General features: G+C 43.4%; 1 protein-coding gene across 4 annotated transcripts in view; it reads right to left on the minus strand.

Moving 5' to 3' along the window:
- Positions 1-2338: 2338 nt before the first annotated feature.
- The window catches only part of LOC121638136 (CREB3 regulatory factor-like), a 50297-nt gene continuing 31792 nt past the window's right edge, over positions 2339-20843 (minus strand). For 3 of the 4 annotated variants that reach the window (XM_041982653.1, XM_041982654.1, XM_041982652.1), the window contains 5 exons: positions 20555-20731; positions 19913-20102; positions 9675-9748; positions 5377-5505; positions 2339-5107 (listed from right to left, as the gene is read on the minus strand). In XM_041982653.1, the coding sequence (XP_041838587.1) occupies positions 4923-5107; positions 5377-5505; positions 9675-9748; positions 19913-20102; positions 20555-20731 (755 nt within the window). In that variant the 3' untranslated portion in view covers positions 2339-4922. The remainder of the gene's footprint in view (positions 5108-5376; positions 5506-9674; positions 9749-19912; positions 20103-20554; positions 20732-20843) is intronic. The other variant, XM_041982655.1, reaches the window with a different exon arrangement.

Below are 20843 nucleotides of genomic sequence, written 5' to 3' on the forward strand. Positions count from 1 at the left end.
TTTGTTGTCTGGTGATGGTGTGGATTGAAGGGTCGTTTCCTTCTGTCTGTGATCTTTTTGTCTCCTTTCTTCTTTTGCTCTTTTTGCTATTTTCCATCTTTTTCTGTCCCCTCCGGTCAGGTCCAGCAAGATTACATAGATTCCATGATTCAAAGTAAATAAATTAATTAATTAATCAGGTTATCAAGAGGAGCCTTACCCATAGGCCCCCCCTTGGCAGAGCAAATTTGTTCAGCACGATACAGAAACCAGATTATGATTTTGCTGCTATGATGCTGGACAGGACAAGTTTTTTTTAAAAAAAAAAGAGTGCATGCAGCCATCAGAGAGACTTTAACAACCACTCTGTCGGCCTATTGCACCGCCCCATCAGCCGGCAACCTCCCTCCTGCTGCACGGCCGCTCTCACCCACAGACATATGCCCATTCTTCCAGTTTGTCTCCATCAAGAGGTGATTTTCCTCATTAGAGAACCAACTTGCACCCCAATCTGACCAGTGATGACATCTGAAGCGTTCGTGACCTTGTTTCTTACAAACTGTGTTGAATTTTCACAAACCGGACCAAGATTTTATCAAGAGGAAAAATCCAATTGGCCACTGGGTGGCGCTATACTCGTTTTTCATGTAGAACCATGACAGGAAAACATCACCTCTACTGGTCATCTGACGGCAGGGTTAGAGCCACTTCCTGTTTCGTGGCGAATGATTTAACCATCACAGGAAGCCATTTTAATCATGATGCTGCAAGAAGTCATATTTTCAACCACGAGTTCATGAAGGATGATATTGCGTTTGAATTGGTTTTACAGGTAATAAAGGGTTAAAATGGCGGGACTTCCTGTTCCCACGGGGCTCAACTATGTATAATATATATATAATATATATATATCTATAGTGTGTGTATATGTGTACATATATATATATATATAAAATAAAAGACAGCTCTGGGTTTTATTTTAAAAATATACTTTTAATACAACAGCTGCATATAAATATTAAAATATACATTGTACAGGTACAGTACACTCACACAAAACCAAAGAAAAATATTAGGCTTCTATCTGAATGGCACTTAAATTTTTTTTTCTTTTTCCATCTCTTGCACTATTTTTTTTTCAGACTGAAGGGAGTCAGAGATGAAGGTGTGTTAATGGGTTAACAGGTCCAAAGATGGCGGACAGATGCAGGGTTCGGGTTGCTGTACAGCATTTGACATCATGGAATGTTTGCTTGTCTCTTGGTTTTCATTTCCATTGTCATCCAGTGGCTTTTAAGATAGATCCAGGGCCAATCTGGCATTTGGCTTGCAAACAGCTGACATGGTTTTGGCTAAAAAGTTACCTTCACTGTCGCACACAGACAGGAACTGCAGCTTCATGCTGATGCATGGGAGGGATCTGCCACTTCCTGATGAGGGCTGACAGGAACCAGTACCTGGTTACATCATCCAGGTTACAACCAGAACATGGATGAGACATGTCTGCAGCAACTGCGGGCTAAACAGCTACGAGGCTGCAGCTGTGCAATCCTTCACATTTAATCTCCCACGTTGATAAGGAGCAGAACCGAGTGAACATCAAGCGCAGAGGACAGGTGGAGGTTCAGATGTGAAGTCAAGCCTCAACTGCCAGGATAAAAAATAAATGTCGTTTTCTTTATCCTTTTTTTAACACTTAAAATTCTGCCAAGTGCCTCAAACTCTATCACCGATATCATCAGCGTCTCAGGAGCGGTGGTGTGTATCTCTGTGGGGTAAATGTGATGATAGCTACTCTTTAGGTGATCTATGGAGGTTTTCTAGGCATTTCTATCCCGTCCAGGAGGTTTACAATCCAGCCACTAAATGTAGTTTTATTCAGAGAGACTATCTGGTAAATCCACAATGATTCATGATAACAGCATTATTTATCACATTTCACCATAAAAACATCACCATCACTACTATGTTGCTAAGAGACCTCTATTTAGACCTGGACATGATGATGAAGCCACTTCCTGTCAGACTTTCCACCAATCAGAGAGCTTAGATTGACGGTAACGTCCAATCAGGAGCAGCCAAAGATCAACCAGTGAGCAGAAAGTTCTATGTGTGTGTGAAAAGAAGAAAAATAATGCTCCTCTATGGCTGGAATAAAGCCAAGAAGACGTTTCTGATGCACGGTGGCGCCACAAAGCAGCTGAGCTGGAGTTGGTTTAGTGAGGATAGCAGGTAAATAGTAGCAGGAATAACTGGAAATGAGGAAAAAGTGGAAACATGGAAATAGTTTCTGTTGTGTTTGTTTCAATAACAATATTTTTTCTCCTGAAAGCCAAGACTTGAGAGAACGATGAGATGAGAAAAGGTTTGGTCACTGTTGATCTGTGTGTTATTTCTACAAAGTTCTGTTAGTAATAAATTCTGCTTTCTTCTTCTGGTCGACCTTTATGCTGCTACATCTATTCATACATTCATTTTACCTCCCACCTTACCACCTTACCACCTACCTTGACAGCTGAGGCTGGAAACATCATGTCTGATGCTGACTGGTTTATACTTGGATTAAAAGCTCCAGCTGCTACAGACCGGTTTAAATTAAAAAACACCGGCTATCCTGGAAACAGTGGAAACACGGGACCGCGAAGCTGGCCAGGAACTCTGTGTTAAACTCTGTGATGTCATAATAATGAGCTGCAAGCAATTTACAGAGCCAGGAAGTGGACCGCATGGACGTGAAGGTCTGAACTGACACCTTCCTCCTCCACCTGGCTCAGGTCTGGGACACAGAGACATGAGGACGAGGACACCCTCCTCCCTGCAGTTGTTGGACTGACAGCGGGTGGAGATGGAGCGGGGGATGAAAAGGTTCCGGATGAACCACTTAGGGGCCCGGCTGAGGGCCATGTCCAGGTCTCCTCTGAAGAAAACCCTTCATCTCTGAAACCAGATAAGCCAGAGTGTCTCAGACAATGAGAGCGCTGGAGCAGACGGGGGACGGAAACCTGGAGGTCAGCAACGTCCCACCAGTTTAGGCTTACTGATGGGTCTATTCAGCCTGCTGGGTCCACCGGTCCAAATGGCCACATGAAAGCTAAGGTGGGCTGGCAGTGCTCTGCTGCCTCGCTGTTGGTCTAGTCCCATGCAAATCTAGTTTTCTGAGTAGAAAATACTAAAAGAAAAAGTGAAATATTTTTAGTTTACAGAAACAGAACCTGATGTGATCAGAACCACTGGTTTTGTTATTTCTGCCAGTTCCTGCATCATTTACACTTGTGTAGCTGCTTTCAGGCCGTTTTCTGTCTCACACGAGTCTTCATCTGCAGCCTATAGCAGCTCAGCTGGATCCAACTCACTCCAAAACCTCTCTAAACAGCCCAATGCAGGATGTGTGAGGACGGGGTCCACACATCCTGCAGTCCTGACCTGAGTTGCTGCTGGTACATGTTTTGGACCTCAGCTAAGAGGCCAGCCCAGCAGGAACCTGCTATTTACACAACCAGAACTTTCCAGAATTTACAGAAACTAAAAACAGCAGCAACGATAAACTTTCTAAACTCTTCTATGCACAACCAGCTGCTCTGGTCCCGGTTCAGACAGGAAGTGGGTTTTCCAGGGAAGCAGCATGTCAGAGAACAGCAGTCTGAATCGAAGCTCGTCAAGGTGGGAATGTGCTCCCAGTCCATCCATTTCCTAGAGTCTGGCACCAGCTCCTCTCCACGAGCGGGATTTATCAGGGAAGAAAATATTTCGGCCAAAAATATGACGAGACAAACTTCCATTTCTCCCAGTGAGGCCAGTCCTGGTCCAGTAGTCATAGCTTCAGTTTCACCTTGTAACAGGATTTAAGATAACACAGTTTCCCTGCAGCTCCAGGCACTTCGGAAAAGCGTTGTGTTGCAAACAATCTGCCGCCACAGCAGGACGTGTTGGAGCGGGTCAGCACGGCTTCATCAGGAGGCAGCACCATGCCCCAGCAAGTCGCTCCGTCAACATCTGTCTTTACAAATAAAAAAAAGAAAAAGGTGCCAACAGTCTTTTTTTGTCTCTTCTGGTGGACTTTCAAAGGTGCTTCGTTACCACAGTGCAATTCAAGTGTTTTTTTTAACGTCCAACAGGCTTCAGAAGACGTGGACAGGTTGGTCTGCAGCTTCAGCAGAGACCACAGAAGAAAGGCAGAATTTGACTGACGCCCACCTCCCCCCAACAAACAACAAAATTAGAACAAAAAGACCAAAGAAATTAGACTTATCTGCTGTCTACAAGTGTTTCTAGTTATAGTTGCAATTCAGGAAGTTGCGCTACATCATAGGGTCAGGGGTCGAGCGGAGGGTTCGGGGAGACGCCGAGGACGCTAGCGGTGGGAGGAGTTCTGAAGGAGTGCCAGTTCTTCCAGAAAGTCAGATATCTTTGGTCAGTTTGGTTTAAGGTGCCACTTTCACTTTTGTTTGGAAGTTTTCTTTCATGCTGATGACAGTGATGTGATGAAGATGATGTTGGGGTGAGAAGAGGTCTGTTAAAGCACCAGAGACCTTTCCCACCACAACCTGCCATCAGCTGCTGATGTTTCTGATGGTATGCAGAGCTCCTGCAGGAGGAAACACACACACACACTTCTTTGTTTTCCAGCCTCAGCTCCTCCCACTTCCTGACTGCTCAACTTCCTGTGTCCTCAGATGGCCCCTGGCCCTCCGCCAGCCCCCTTGCCGACGACTACAACCATCTACAAAACAGTGCAATGTCTATTCATAGGCACAATAGGAAACAAATACAGCAAATACAGGGAAAGATGAACACTTTACACACTCGTACAGTATGTTACACACACATGCACGCAGACGTCAGCAGCAGCTCTGGCCTGGTGGGATGTGTTGCAGCCTGCAGACGCTTCCAGCAGAGCCAACAGACAAGAGGCAGCAGCAGCAGCCCAGAACAGCTCGTCCAGATCAGATCAGATGGGTGGTGCTGGGAGGGGGGACGTGGGGGAGGCCGGGCCGAGCTGAGCCGGGTTGGATCTTCCCTGCTGCCTGATCTCCGCCCTGAGGAAACTCTTTGCGCTGGGTCTGACCACTTCCACTGGCTGCCAGAATCCTCTGCACGAAGTCTTTGGTCCGCCCAGCGACTAATGGACCTGCCGTTAAATCATGACTATAATTTAAACACTGACTGTTGGTCGGATGATGTCAGAACGACAAAGAGGACTGTTTAAATACTAGCTGTATTTGAACCAGAACATATCGTGGTTTATACATGACACTTGGGTTTTATGGTTAATCACCTTGTTAGAGAACAGCACGTTCTACCATAAATACTTCAACTTTGGGCTGTTGTACATGAGCATTCAAGAGTTTAGAGGAAATCAATCATTCCATATTCTGGTTCAGATCTGATGTTTCTCACCACTGGACTCTTTGAGGATGTCTTCCAGACGCTGGGTCATCCCACGCTCATCCGCGTCCTCCTCCTCGCTGCTCTCCACCCGCCGTCGGATCACTTCCTTGATCCGCAGCAGAGCTCCCAGCAGGTTCTCTGTCGGATGAAGATCAGAATGAAAACCAGTACTGATGTGGGGGAATGGGAGGCTGAGACTGGACTTCATCTTAACCCTGACAAACAAAAACCAAACAAATCTTCTGATCTGAGAGATTCCAGTTTTACAACCTAAAACTCTTTCTATCCACAAACAGTGAAGCAGCTTGTTTCCATAACAACCATCAGCTTCCATCACCATCATCAACTCCGATGAAAATTATTTGTTTCCTACTCCAGGACACAAGCAGGAACTGGACCACCAGATTATCAAGATGATCTGTTTGGTTCAGAACATAAAAACTGTTTATGGGTTGACTCTGAGTTTCATCAAACTCCTCCCGTCACGTTTCGCACGGTCACATTTCATTTAGTGTTTTATTGATTCAGGACCAGTGAAGACGTTTCAGGCGTCACGTTCTTCTGTGTTCACCAGCTGCCAGCTGATGCAAACATCCAGAGAAGTTCAGAGAATCATATTTTAACCTCTTCTTCGTGGGGGCCATGTTTTCTGCCTCCTGTCTGAAATGACACCTAAAATAAAAGAATTCTATCTCCACAACTCCAAGGGCTGTATGTAAAATCATGGTCTGAAAATAAAACTGAGACGTGGGATTTTTACAGAAGCATCAGAATCCAGATGTGCATTACTGGTTGGAGTAAATTTTAGAGAAAACCACATTATTTTCAGTGAAAACCAGAGGACAGCAGCCCAGTTCATCTAGGAATGAATAAAGTAGTCTAAGGAATTAGATAGTCCTAGAAATTATTATGGTGGTCGTAGGAAATAGTATAGTAGTCCTAGTAATTAGTAATCTAGTCCTAATAAATACTATAGTAGTCCTAGGAATAAAAGTAGCTCTAGACGCTCCAGAGTCAGGACTACTCCTCTTCCTCTCTGTGATTCTGACTCCTCCTCTTCTCTCTGAGTCAGTTTTGTTTTGTAAAAATTTAAAAGACGGATCAGGAGAGAGTGAATTTTAAAAAGAGAGGTTCATTTCTGAGTTTCAGCCTCTGGCCTGGAGGAGAAAAAATTTACTGTAAAAACTGCAGCAGGATAAGGAATGATGGGAATGTTTGAAAGGGAGCAGGAACAGACAGAGAGGCTAAAAACTGGTTAGGCTGGAAAAAGGAAGAACCAAACTGGAGGAGGAGGATGGAGATGGGGGGTGGATTTGACAGAGCAGAGGTGTGGTCACACTCATCATGTTTCCACACACTCCGCTGCTCCCGTTACTATGAGGCTCGGTTTGTGTTTCAGCTCAGTCAGGAATCATTCCAACATTCACAGAATGTCTATCTATCTAAAACCTTCTTACGTTTGTCCATCAGGATCTCAGTCTCACATTCCTGGAAAAGTCGCTTCTTCCCTCTTTTCCCCTTCCGAGCCATCATGGAAATGATGTGATGAATATGCATCACCTGACCTTTTATGGCCACCACAAGGGCGGGGCAAGGCGTTCCCTCACGTGCACCAACTTTACTTTGATTTATGAGCGGAAACAGGCGCTTTTATAAATGTGAATGATTTTGTGCCGCATTTCCTTTTCCACTACGTACACCACCTGTAGTTTGCTTTGCTACGCACAGTTTGATAAATGAGGCCCCAGAAGAGCAAAAAGGGAAAAAACAGAGCTCAGAAAGGTAAAACAAAAGACTCTGAGATCAGGAAGAAAGCTAGAAGAGCTGGCGAGTTTTAACCAACAGAATCCAGATCAGTGTGGAGCTGATTGAACACACACTTTCCAGCTTTCTTTTAATATGATCAAATCAAAACTTTATTTATAAAGCACTTCCAACATACCTTAAAGGAACCAAAGTGAATTAAAATCCTAGAATAATAATAAAAGCAGTAAGCAACAACGTTAAAATAAACAAGACAAGACAGCACAGGGACTGGCCTCGTGATCAAGCACATAAACCAGAGTTAAAAGCCAACAGAAAACATTCGTTACGAGTTCTGGCAGACCTCACAGAAACAGGGAGAGCGAAGCTGAAAAGGCTGTGAAAAGCCCCGTCCTTGTTGGTCTCGGCGCTCTACGGATCAGTCCCTCTAGAAAGGGAGCTGCAGTGGTCCAGTCTAGACGAGATAAAAGCTTGAATGAGCCGTTCAAGGACATCACACAGAAGGTAAGGTTCGCTTTATTATTAAGTCTTTGGGATTTGAAAGTTTATTTGAACATAATGACAAATATTAAAAACAAAAATAAAATAAAATATATGACCAAAAAAAGTGGGTGGAAGCATAAGCTTATATAATCCCACCCCAGTAAATTCCAACAATCTCACGTTTTCTAACATTAACAGAACCACTAGCAGCCACTAGACAATCACACAGAAACAGTAGTTAACAACATTCGGTCCCTACCGAATATCTCCCTATGAAATATCTTTTTATCATGAAACTATGTAATAATAATAATAATAATAATAATAATAATAATAATAATAATAATAGTGATATCCATATAATAATATTATCTTGCCCTGGGTGATAAAACTAGACTGACTACTGCACCGACCCGTCTGTCAAATTTAAAGTTCAAACCAAAACGAACCCCAAGATCAAACTAAAATCGATGCTCCAAGAACCACACCAACACGCCCAGAAAATGTGTTTGGAGGTTTAAAAACTTTTGCACATGAACCAAACGGCCATCTTTCTGCATCTTTGTATAAAATCAGTAAAGTTTAGGTGGACATTAATCCAGCTGAATTCCCGATAAAGCTGCTCTCATTCCCAGAATGAGCAGCTTATAGACGACATATCTTCACTCTGACACTTAAATCATCTCCAAACTGTCGCTCATCTTGGATAAAATCCTAATTTTATAACTGCGGCATCATCTGATAAAACCACTGTTCGGGTAACGTAAAGACAACATCTGCGTGGTGAATTCAGCAGGACTTACATGAACCATGATCTCCCACAGAGGAAGTTAGAAGCTGCAGGATGTCTGCAACATTTTCTCACACAGTCCACGGTGTTGTGGTGTCAGACATACTTTGGTTAATAACTGCTTTTACATGCAGCTGATAGAAGATCAAAGATGTCCTCTGAGTGGATCATCAGCTCTAACAGCAGAGTAAACACCACCGGCTGCAGGAACACCAGCTTCAAAGCTTGATATTCCACTTTTCCCAGAGAGGTCACTGCTCAGCAACATATTCATGAAACTGCAAATGTTTTTCAATTTTTCAAACCACCTAATGGTACATTTCAACAAATATATGACTATAAGGTGAGCTGGGCTGAGCTGTGGGGGAAGTCTATGATCTGTGGTTTGGTTGCTGCAGTCGGTCAGATCAAGGTTCAGGTCCAGGTTCAGGTCCAGGTCCAGGTCTAGGCTCAGCAACATTATCTGTCCAAAGAATGAGGTCAGCTGACCACCTGAGTAAGCTGGTTATTCCATCTTACTGACGGCACGGCCTTATTCCAAGATGACAACACCAGGATTCATGGGGCTCAGATTGTGAAAGAGTGGTTCGGGGAACAGGAGACATTTCCCACATGGACTGGCCACCACAGAGTCTAGTCCTGAACCCCATGGAGAATCTTTGGGATGTGATGGAGAAGGCTTTGTGCAGTGGTCAGACTCCATCATCACTACAAGATCTTGGTGAAAAATGAATGCAACACTGGATGGAAATAAACCTTGTGACACTGGAGCAGCTTAATGAAACAATGCCACAGCGAAGCTGCTGGAATCCAAGCTAAAGGCCGTCCAACAAAACAAGGGCTGGAATCTGGTTCTGGCTGCTAGCTCCAGAGTTTCTGTCCCACCGTGATGAGACAGACGTCTCTGGGACCAGCAGAGTCTCTGCTGTCATGTGACTTCTGGTTTGTGTGGTTTGCTTGAAGTGGAGAAATTAGCAGAAGCTCTAAACTGGACAGAGATGTTCTCATGGTTTTCTTACATTCCCATATAACTGCTTGGGGTTTGGATGCCGATGCTTGGTGGAGACTTTTAGCTGAGTTTCTCCCCATCATGTTGCTATGCTACATGCTAGCATTGCTGCTTTAGTGTCTGCAAAAATTTCTGTACTGCGTGGATCTCATGCTGCCCCCTGTGCAGAGGGTTCTGGTCAAGAAGGGGCTATATGGACTGAAATGTTTAATAAAACCAGCAGAACCCAGAACAAACTCATCCCATGTCTCCAGCACTCACCATACTCCTGGTTGAGCCCCCACAGCTTGATCTTGTTGGCTTCATGCTGGGCTTTCTTCTTCAGCCGGCAGGCCCTGAAACACAGGAAAACCAGTCATTCTGTGGAACAGCCAGCTTTGCTCCGGTATTCCAATGCAGGTTTCCAAACTGTGACTGAGAAAGACTGAATGGCAAAACACAATGCATGTGAAATATGAAAGTGTCTCTGGGATGAAACTGAACCTGTCCAGGGCAAGTTCTCATTCTGCTCCTTACTACAACCCTCCTGCAGAAAAAAAAATAATAATCAGAGTTTCTCTGACAACCTGGGGGGCGTGGCCTTTCTGTGTGGAGTTTTCATGTTCTTCCCGTGTATGCGTGGGTTCTCTCCAGCTTCCTCCCACCGCCCAAAGACATGCATGTTAGGTTAATTGATGACTAAATTCTCCCTAGGAGTGTGTGTGTGTGTGTGAATGGTTGATTGTCCCCTATGTGTTGGCGCTGTGATGGACTGGTTCAGGGTGTACCTGCCTCTCACCTGTTAATGCTGCGATAGGCTCCAGCTTACCCGCAACTCTTAATGCACTAAGCGGTACAGCGAATGAATGATTAGTTTTATTAGGAAATCAGGGTTATGCCCTGGTCAGCTTGTTAACACCACCACTAACCTGGTTACCACCACTGATCAACCTTCAGACTCACTTGGAGGTTTCATTCCATCAGATTCAGTCGCTCCATCATCACTTCATCTTAAATGATGCTGGATGTCTTTGGACAGACCAGCAGGAAGTAGTAATTTTCCTTACTTTAGAAAGTTTAGAATGTAAAGAGAGATTGAATTTATCCTACGGTGTACTACACCACGAGGGACCAGACTGCTGTCCAAGTTCAGGAGTAATTAATGACCCGTGTGTACACAAAGCTGCTTTTATATGATTTAAATCTCACTGTGTAATTATTTAAAACCTAGTTATCACTTCAGAAATTAGAACAAACAAGTTTCAGTGCACATCCTACATATAAACATTTGTTTCTAGGCATTCTTGTGGCATTTTCGCTCATCTCTGTTTCTGCACACGGTGCTTCAGCCTCATGACCTCTTATGGACATTTTCATGTGTTTACCTACGAGGTAAGGCAATCTGGTCCATCCTTTTAACTTACAGAAGGTTGCCATTAACCAGACTAAGAGGAAATATACTTGGAGTTTTATGGTCTACGAACATGTTTGTGAATCTGATGGAGAATTTCTATTTCAGAATTTCAGTCTGTGAGGAATGCTGATCAATCCCTACAAAGCTAATCAATGAAAACTGACAGAACAATACCATTTATTAAAAACTAGAGCAAATGCAGGTGTCATAGTCTTATTGGCTCAAGTCCAAGTCAAATCACAAGTCACTTTTAGTTGTAATGAGAAATCTGTCATGCAACGCCTGCTGTCTGGTCTGCTTAGAAGATGCATTATAAGGGCCAAAGAGTTTAAAATCCTTACTCGCCTTTTATCTACCATCATTTAATAGCAGCACTGATCTTGAGCTCAAACTGACAAATGCTCGGTCCCTCTCCTCTGGATGATTTTTTTGCTTTACTAAATTCAGAAAACCCAATGAAGATAGAAATTTATTCAGATTAATAAATATGCTCAGCTCAGTTGGCAGGGCATCCATCTCCCAGGCGGGAAACCCGAGTTCAAATTCCACAGTGGAGGAATATTAGCACCCCAAGCAAGACCCTTAACGTTACGGCCCAACCAATTTGCTTTGGAGAAAAGGGTTTGCTGAATGACTGTAGAATAGACAGCTTGTAAATGACCCCCCAACAACTTGACTCAGGTGTGTTGCAGCAGGTAAACATGTAAAATCTGTGGGACGGTGGCTCAACAAGTCAAACAGTCGGTGATTCCTGCACTAGTCTTAAATCTTAATATTTTTGTTTGAGTTGAGTACAGAAAATATTAATTTTAAACTTTTAAAAATTGAATAAAAAAAAATCCAATACATATTCTTGCATTCCTGAATCAGCAACGGCCAAGGCTGGACTGGGACAAAAAAAAGCCCGGGCACTTTGAGCCAAGACTGGCCCACCAGGTATTGATGGAAAGACGAAGATGATTGAAAACAAACTTTCTTGTCTCGTTGGTGTACATGTACTTGTCTTATAAACTTAAACCTCCACCATCCTTCCAGCTCCAGAGCCACGAGCGGCCCTCTGAACCTTCCACAACGGCTCTCAATACATGGCTAAAAATGCTAAAGCAACTTTTTTCTTTTTAGCAATTTCAATTTTTCAGTTGTTCTATTTTCAGTTCATGGAATAATTACACTGAATTTCCACAGCATAATGACACTAAAAGTACCAGTTATATTATTTAATCGATTTTCCTGGTCATTAAAATTTATGGGCTTTTTTTAAATTAATACCATAATTTTCCACAAATATCTGCATCCCATAGAAAGTCTGTCTGTCCTCTTTTTGCAAAACATATGTTTTTCTTTTTTTAAAAAAAAAAAAAAAAAACAACCTAAAAATAGAAATAAAAATGGGTTTCTTCACAAATTACAACAAATTTCCTATAGTAGATATTTATCAAACATTTTAAGTTGTTTTTAAAGGAAAGATGGCGTGTAAAGGCTGCAGACCCGTCCCATCTGGCATGGCTAGAGCGTCCAACCAGAAATCTTACTCGTCAGCTTTAAGGTAACTCAGAAATGTGTTCACTTCAAAAGTGAGAAGAAGCTAAAGATAAACATTTTTTAGCCAAACTTAGAAAAAGCTAAATAATCCAAGTCATGTTCAGGTCACTTCTGAAACTGCTTCCGTTGGGTCTGCTTAGCAGATGCATTATAATATCCAAGCAACTTAAAATCTGTACTCACCGTTTATCTGCCAGCATTTAGTAACAGCCCTGATCTGTAGCTTAAACTGACGTACTCGGTCCCTCCTCTGGAGGATTTCTTTGCTTTATCAAATTAGGAAAAGCTGGAGATGAACAAGGAAATGTATTCAGATTGGTAAATATGTTACACTAAACTTCTGAAATGCAGAGGATACAGACCATAATAATGGTCTTCTTTATCTACCGTTGCCTCTAATTTTAAATTAGTCTAGGTATGCTTAAGTACTAACCCCTAATGTCAAGTACTAACCTTTAATATATGTATATGCTACTGGATGCTTGAATTTCCCTCGGGATCAATAAAGTATCTATCTATCTATCTATCTATCTATCTATCTATCTCTATGCTGGTAGTTGTAGATATTTTCCTGCAGCAACACACCTGATCCACAACACACCTGATCCACATCACACCTGATCCACATCACACCTGATCCACAACACACCTGATCCACAACACACCTGATCCACATCACACCTGATCCACATCACACCTGATCCACATCACACCTGATCCACAACACACCTGATCCACATCACACCTGATCCACATCACACCTGATCCACAACACACCTGATCCACATCACACCTGATCCACATCACACCTGATCCACAACACACCTGATCCATACGATAACTTGTTTTCAAGTTCCACACAACCCATTAATAATTTGACTCAAATGTATTGCAGCATGTCAACATGTAAAATCTGCAGGACGGTGGCTCAGCAGGTCCACAGTTGGTAATCTCTGCACTGGTGCGTCACAAAACTATTAATATCTTTTTAAGGAGCTTAAAATAACTCAGTTGAGTACGGAAAATATTAATTTTTAAACTTTTTTTAAATTGAATAAAAAAAACTCAATATTTTAATAAATTTAGATCCAATAAATACTCCTTACATTCCCAAATCAGCAGCAGCTGGATTTTTCTAACAAACAGACCCAGTAAAACTGATTGTAATGTTTGGTATCACTGCTCTGATGCCCTCAGAGCTGGCATCCATGGCGAGCTTCACAGCCTTGTTGACCGAATATATCAGCGTGGAGGCTCCTGTTATGAGCTTCTTCAGCAGGCTGAAGCTTTGCTGTTGAGGCTCCTCCCACTGCCTGCAGCAGCTTCCGAAGCGGAGCAGAGATCTCAGAGATGTTGGGGATGAATTTGGATCGATATTGGACCATCCCCATGAACCGCTTTAATACTTGTTTGTCAGCATGTGGCGTCAGTCGAGTAATGGCTCGAATCTTTTCCTCATCAGGCTGCAGCCTGACTGCACTGAGGGTGTGACCGGTGTACTTAACTTACGTCATTCTGAACGTGTTTGTTGAATCTCAGGCCGTTTTCATCAGCTCTTTGCAGTATTTTCTGTAGCCTCTGATCATGTTGTTCTAGTGAGTCTCTGGGGAGACTAACAGGTCATCAATAATGTTTACGACACCATCCGGCCCTTCGAGCATCTGGGACACTGCCAAAGGGAAGGCGCTTGAAGCGGTATCTGCCAATGGGTGTGTTAAATGTGCACAGTGTGGAGCTCTCTTCATCCAGCTTCATTTCATAAAACCCTCGGTTTGCTCTCTTCTTATCGCAGTGTTCAGATCTTTAGGATCCATACAAATCCTAATCTTTTTCTTCTCTAACAACTATCACTGTTCACCCATTGAGTTGGCTCATTCTGTGTTGTGATCACATCTGACTGTTCCATCTTGTGAAGCTGCTCAATGACCAGGGATCCTCCTGGTGCGTGAATCACTGGTTTCAGATTAAGGTAAAGCTTTATGGTAAACATCCAAGTCCTGTGAGAAGATGTCCATAGTTTTTTATCATGTCTTCTGTTTTTGTCATGCTGTACAACCATTTCACCATTTTTAACTTTGTGCTGGACTCTCTTCCAAGAATAGCTGGAGCATCTTTATTATTTCAAAGTCAGTCTGGTGTTTTTGACCTTTGACCTGGCACATGAGCGATGTTTTGCCCAGCGATTCCATCTTGTGACCAGAGTATGCCACTAACTTGCAGCGAAATGCGCAGCTTGCTGTCAACACTTGAAATGTTTTGGCTAAAATGACATTACAGTCGGCTCTGGTGTCGATTTGAAATCGGACTTTATTCTCATTAATTATCAGCTCTTCCGAACCATCTGTCTGTGTCACATTTTCAACAGCTCCAATATTTCTCATTTCTATTGACCCAACAAACATGTCTTCATCATCATCATCATCATTACATTCCTGATGATGCTGAACAGCATGCATCTTATCTTCTGGCCACTGGTTCAACATCTTATCAAAGCGATCCTTCTCGTCACACTTCTTGCATGTTTGTCCTTCGGCTGGGCACCTTCTCTGTCCATGCTTGTGTCCACATCTGTCACAGGTAACTTTCTTTTCAGAGGACCTCGGACTTTCTTTGGTGCTACTCCGGTTTTTGTTTGTTTTTGCTGTGATGACATTTTTAATATCAGCGTCCTCATGTAAGGCTTTCATCTGTGTGGATGTGTTTGGCACAAATCTAATCCAGCATGAGGTCTGCCTCTGCGAGCAACCTGGCTCTTCCTTGATCATCACATATTCCACATACAATTCTTATTAGTCACCAAAAGTCTTTTGCCTTTTTTTAGGTCTGTTACATAGGCATCTGTCGTTTCTGAGGGGCCTTGTATGCGGGTGAAGGACGTGTGAACTTCTGCTTTAATGAAGCTAATTTGTTCCTCTGATCGTTGGTAAAGACAAACGTCTTACTCACTTTAATGACTTCCTCCCTCGTAATATGTAGAAAAGTTGCGCATTGCACTTCTTCTCAGCCACGCCGCTAGCTAAGGCAAACAGTTTGTAGCCCTGTAGGCACGTTCTCCAATTCTTAGTGACTTTCCCTTGCAGGTTTAAGTTCGGCGGTGGTTTGAAGTGCACCATTCTTGCCTGGTCTGTCCGAGTTTCCCTTCTGACACCATGTAATGTTTGGTATTATACCCATAATTTGACAGTTTCCCAGTAACAGCGAGTCAAACATTTAGTATTTTTCTCTGCATATCCGTTAAGCTTTATTTTATATTTCCTGCTGATACTGGAATATGGTGGATCCAGCCATAGTCGTTGCATTTTGCTGGTCTTATATTGGTCCCTCTTTATTAAGTTTTTAATGCCCAAAAGTTACAGCGGTGTTGAAGCAGCAGCCACGTTCACTCATGCAGTTTGTCAATGTTTTGAATGAGTGCGCATGCATTGCGGACCGTCTGTTTGTGTGACATTACATCTAGAGAAATGACAGTAGACAACACAGCCAGTAGATAGTAGATCGACGAATTGTCCATTATCAGAAATTACCATGTTGGACGGTTCCGCGTCGTCTATTAACTTCTGACAATGGACACCTCGTCGGGCATTATCTTGTACATGAATACTGTTCGTGATGGAATTATTACAAGGTAGTTTTTTTGGCTTGTCAGGAGTTTACACACATCAAGCTAAAAAGAAAAATTACCGGCTGCTGGAAGCACATCGCTACTTAACATCAGGCTTTGTTGGAGTAGTTCAGCATCACTTTACCAGCAATGGTACAGCGGTATTTAAAGCTGAAGTAAGACCATCACAAGTGATCCCAGCCATCAGCTGTGGACAGCTGCCAACAAAGATGGTGAAGTTCTTGCTGGTCATTGTACTTGCATGGCTGGTAAGTGTTCAAAATAGCAAATAAAATGTAATAATGTGCACAACAATAATAACATGTTTTCCATGTAAGTCATGTAATAATTTCATTCCATGTCAGTATTAACACAGTTGATAGCCGCTAACCATTTGTTGCGTCTTTCTGGGCTTTTGTGTCTCTTAGGCAGCTTAAAGAACGATTGCTTCTTATCTGCACTATAATTGTGTTTATGGCAGGCGACCACTACACAACTTTTTGGCACATTGAACAGAATTTGTTCGATAATCACAAACAAATCAATGATGCTTGAGCGCACATTCAATGGGTTTTGTCATATCAGCGCCATTCTTTTCACGACAACATAACCGGATGTGACGAAATTCAGTGAAGTTCCTGGATGTTAGCGCCTGCCCATAGCGACAGAGGCCTGGAGACCTGTGCTCACGTGATATCATGATTTTACATTTTCGGCTGGTGTCAAAAATTATACTGGTATTACCACGAACGATGTATTGCCTACCACTACTAGCTGGAACCGCTCAACCTCGCGCACCAGCTCAGGCTCCTTCTCTGCCAGAGAGGTGACGTTCCACATCCCTAGAGCTAGCTTCTGCAGCCGAGGATCAGACCGCGAAAGGTCCTGCCTTTGTCCGCCGCCCAGCTCACCACCTGCAACTGACCCCTGTGGCCCCTCCTGCAGGTGGTGAGCCCATAAGAGCGGGGGCCCATGTCACCCTTTTGGGCTGAGCCCCACTGGGCCCCATGGGCAAAGGCCCGGCCACCAGGTGCTCGTCTCTGTGTCCCACCTTCAGAGATACTAACATTAGCTTTCAAATTACAAAGACGAACCTCTCCAGGGGCCATTTTTTTATCAACTGAGCGTAGAAAAGGTTCTAAATTCCTGTTGTACTGAAATTAATGTGTGTAAGTACAAAAAAACCCTGATTTATCAAACCTTAAACAAGCAGAAATGTCTCTAATTCTCCATATATGGTGGCAACAATCCTTTTAAGAATGCGTGGATGGACGTTTTTTTCTCTCTGAAATCTGAGAGGTACTTACAGGACAAGTAGAAAGAACCAGAAAATACTGTTTGGAACACTTAATGCAGGTGTGACCAAAAAGAAAAAACACAGCTTAGGAGAAGGTAACGGCTGCAGTTACCTGTTGGATCAGAGGAAAGAGCTGTCTCAGAAATAAAAAATAGATGGACACCAAAGTCAAAATCTGCTCCTTTGAGGTCCTCGGTTTGGCTACGAGGGTCATTATCCACGGCTGCAGTTGATATCCCCGATCACCTGTATAAATGCTATAATACACCATATGAAGCACAGAAATTAATCGTCAAATGTAAGGCTCTCTAATCAGCCAGCCATCCTCAACAGCTCCTGCTTGGAGGCGCACACCCTACAGAGCTGATCTGCAGAATAAATGAGTCGTGCTTCCTCCAGGCCACCGGGAAACAGTGTTTAACAGGGACATTAAACCAATGAAAACCTTTCCTGCTCATGTAGCTGAATTCATTATTTGATGGTGCTTTTATTGAGATGTGGGTGCAATCTATGGCTCCAATTCTGTGTGTTTAATTGTGGCTTCTCGGGGAGGTCTGTATGGGAAATGGATGTAATTTAGAGCCAGAGAAATGATTGCATGCAACAGTGCCGGCCTCATTCTGCTTAGTGTTGGCTGCAAAATGCCGCCTGTCTCCAGTCTCTGGTTGAAATGCTCTGGGGGCCACGAATCGAAGGGTAGACAAAAGCTGGATTAAAACCAACAAAAAAATCCAGAAATCTTTGGTGTTATTTTGGAGCTACATGTTAACAGCTAAATAAAAGCAGGAACCAAATCAGCCTTTTACTTCCTGAAGAATACATCTAAAATAAAAGGGCAGCTGTGGTCCTCAGCATGATTTAGAGGAACCTCATCTTTTGTCTTCAGCATGCTCGACTATTTAGATGATTGAAAATGAATAACTGTAGTTAAAAAGGCCAAACAAATGTAGTGGATTTGGATGTGATTAGCTTAGCTTGGCACACAGCAGGAGGAACACTGCTGTCCTTCCTGTGCCACGGTACTGCAGCTCTGCTTGGCTTACAGACCCATCGCTTCCGTTTACCGACCAACGGAGCTAAACAAACAAGTCACTTTGTTGTAAAATTTATACTTTTAGCTTCTGGTAAACAGTTCACTGAAAACAGAAAAAGATTGTAAACCTGGATGATGGATTCTTGTTCAGGATAGGCAGGAGGTTGCCGGTCAGGACATGGTCCACTAACCGAGTCCACTCACTCCCCCCAGAACAGTGTTTTCGTCTTTGTTTTCCGAGCGCTTTGATCATGTTGATTTTAATACGGTTGGGGAAAAGAATGAGGTCGGAAAGATGTGGATCTGGTCAGGATAAACCCACTGCTCCCTCCGATCTAACTTTAAAAGACGGGAAACTTCTCCGGTCTTTAACATGAACTCGGTCACATCAGAGTGGAATAGACACCTTCTCTAGCCATAAACTTCCTCAGCCTGTTTATTTCTGCTGCCTGTTTTTTATCAGATGCTGTGTGTTGCGTGGAATTAGATAATCACCCCTCCCCTCCCTGCAGATGAACTTTATATGACCCATCCATCCTTTCACGTTTAACTTGTCATCCATCTCCTCATTCCTGCCTTATTTCCACCGATTCATCTTTTCATCCTGCTTCCCTCCATTTCACTGCATCTGTGCCTTTCTTCCCTCCAACACAGAAATATTCAGGATGAACTCGGTAACAGCAGCTTATCAGCTCAGAAGTATTCCCATGACCGCGCTTCTGTCGTACATCATTTTCAGGGGTACGTTTCAAATGCTTATTTGAGTTTATTATTAAATACTGAAGCAAGAGTTCATCAGATCAAATGTTAACAAATAAAAACACTAAATAAATCTGGAAAATAAAAGCAGTTACTACATTTTCAAACCATGCCTTCAACTTCACATTTATGCTCTGACTCAAAGTGTCCCTAACCCTAATCTCAACGTTTACTTTATCAGGTCCACCTTCTAGTCCTGAGTTGGACCCCTTTTCCTTCCAGAACTGCTTTAATCCTGGTGTGATAGATGGAACCAGGTGGTGGAAACCTTCCTCAGAGGTTTTCTCCATATTAACATGACAGCATCACACAGCTGCTGCAGGTTTGTCGGCTGCATCCATGATGAGAATCTCCCGTTCCACCACATCCCAAAGCTGCTCTACTGGACTGAGATCTGGTGGCTGTGGAGGCCGTTGGAGTCCAGTGAACTCATCGTCATGTGAGACGATATCCTGCAGACCTTGGCTGGAACCAGTGTTTATCTGACTTCCTGTTGCCTTTCTATCATCTCCAACCAGTCTGTCCATTCTCCTCTGACCTCTGACATCAACCAGACATCCTGGTCCAGACAACTGCTGCTCGCTGAATATTTTCTCTTCTTCTCTGTAAACCCTGGAGAGGTTTACAGTTCAAAGTCACTTAAATCCTCTTTCTTCCACATTCTGATGCTCAGGTTGAACTTCAGCTCGTCGTTACCTCATCTACATGACTAGATGTATTGAGTTGCTGCCATGTGACTGGCTGCTCAGATATTTCTGTTAACAGGTATTTGGAGTTGGTAAACTGGGTGGTGAGTGTAATTAAAAAACAAATTTCAACTAAACAGCCTGTAGGAGTCTTTTTGGCCCGATTCAGAAGAGGTAGGATGTGGTACCTGGAGGCCAGCTTGTTCTTCTCCTTGCGGGAGCGAGCTCGGGCCATGGCGGGGAGGGTGTGGACCGGCCCCATGCCGTCGATGGCAGCGTTGAGCTTCTGCAGCTGCTCCCCAATGTTGTGAAGTTTCTGGGGATTTGGCGTCAGATCGCTGGCATCAGTTTTCCGGGCTTTACGGCGCCCTTTCTTACCTGAAAGAAGTACAACAGAATGAAGTCATGACCGGTCTGAGCAGAGTTCAACCCCCAGCAACATTTCTGCTCTGCAGACACACACCAATCAGACTGACGCATGTCAATGTGTCAAAGAAGACAGAACATGACTTTACTGGGTTCTACAGAATTCATCCATCAGAGGGAAAAGTTCCTGCTATACAAGCTGTATGTAGGGCAGATGCCTGGAGTTCCTGATATGAACTATGTCATGTGAGAGAAAAAAAGATGCTGAAGGACTGCTGTTCAATACATTATATTTGGTTATTTCAGAGTTTAAAGATCCCCCAAACAATCAAGTTTCATGTCTTAAATCCAAATGGGTCAAACTGTCTGACCCTAAAAACCAATAAAACAATTGTTTTTGTCAATAATCAACTAATTTTGCTCATTGATGAATGTGTGAATTGATGTGGTTCGCAGCCCCTCACCCTCGCGGCGGTACAGCGTGCTGGGAAGAGTGCTGGAGCTCCAGGACAGAGACCAGTGGACGTTACCGCCCAGTTTCTTCTTTGTGGCCGACTGCCGAGTGCGTCTGTACTCCCAGAAACATCGGCGCTTCGCAGGGCGCTCGTCAGGCTGCCTGGCTGGCTCCGCCTCCACCTCTGCTGTCACAACACACAATGCTGAGTTACAGCACAAATAATAAAAACGATGCTCAAACGCTTTACGGCACCGCGTCACACTCCGTTACCTGAATAGCAACCTGCTGGCTGCTTT

This window comes from Melanotaenia boesemani, chromosome 4, assembly GCF_017639745.1.
Source record: "Melanotaenia boesemani isolate fMelBoe1 chromosome 4, fMelBoe1.pri, whole genome shotgun sequence".
NCBI lineage: Eukaryota > Metazoa > Chordata > Actinopteri > Atheriniformes > Melanotaeniidae > Melanotaenia > Melanotaenia boesemani.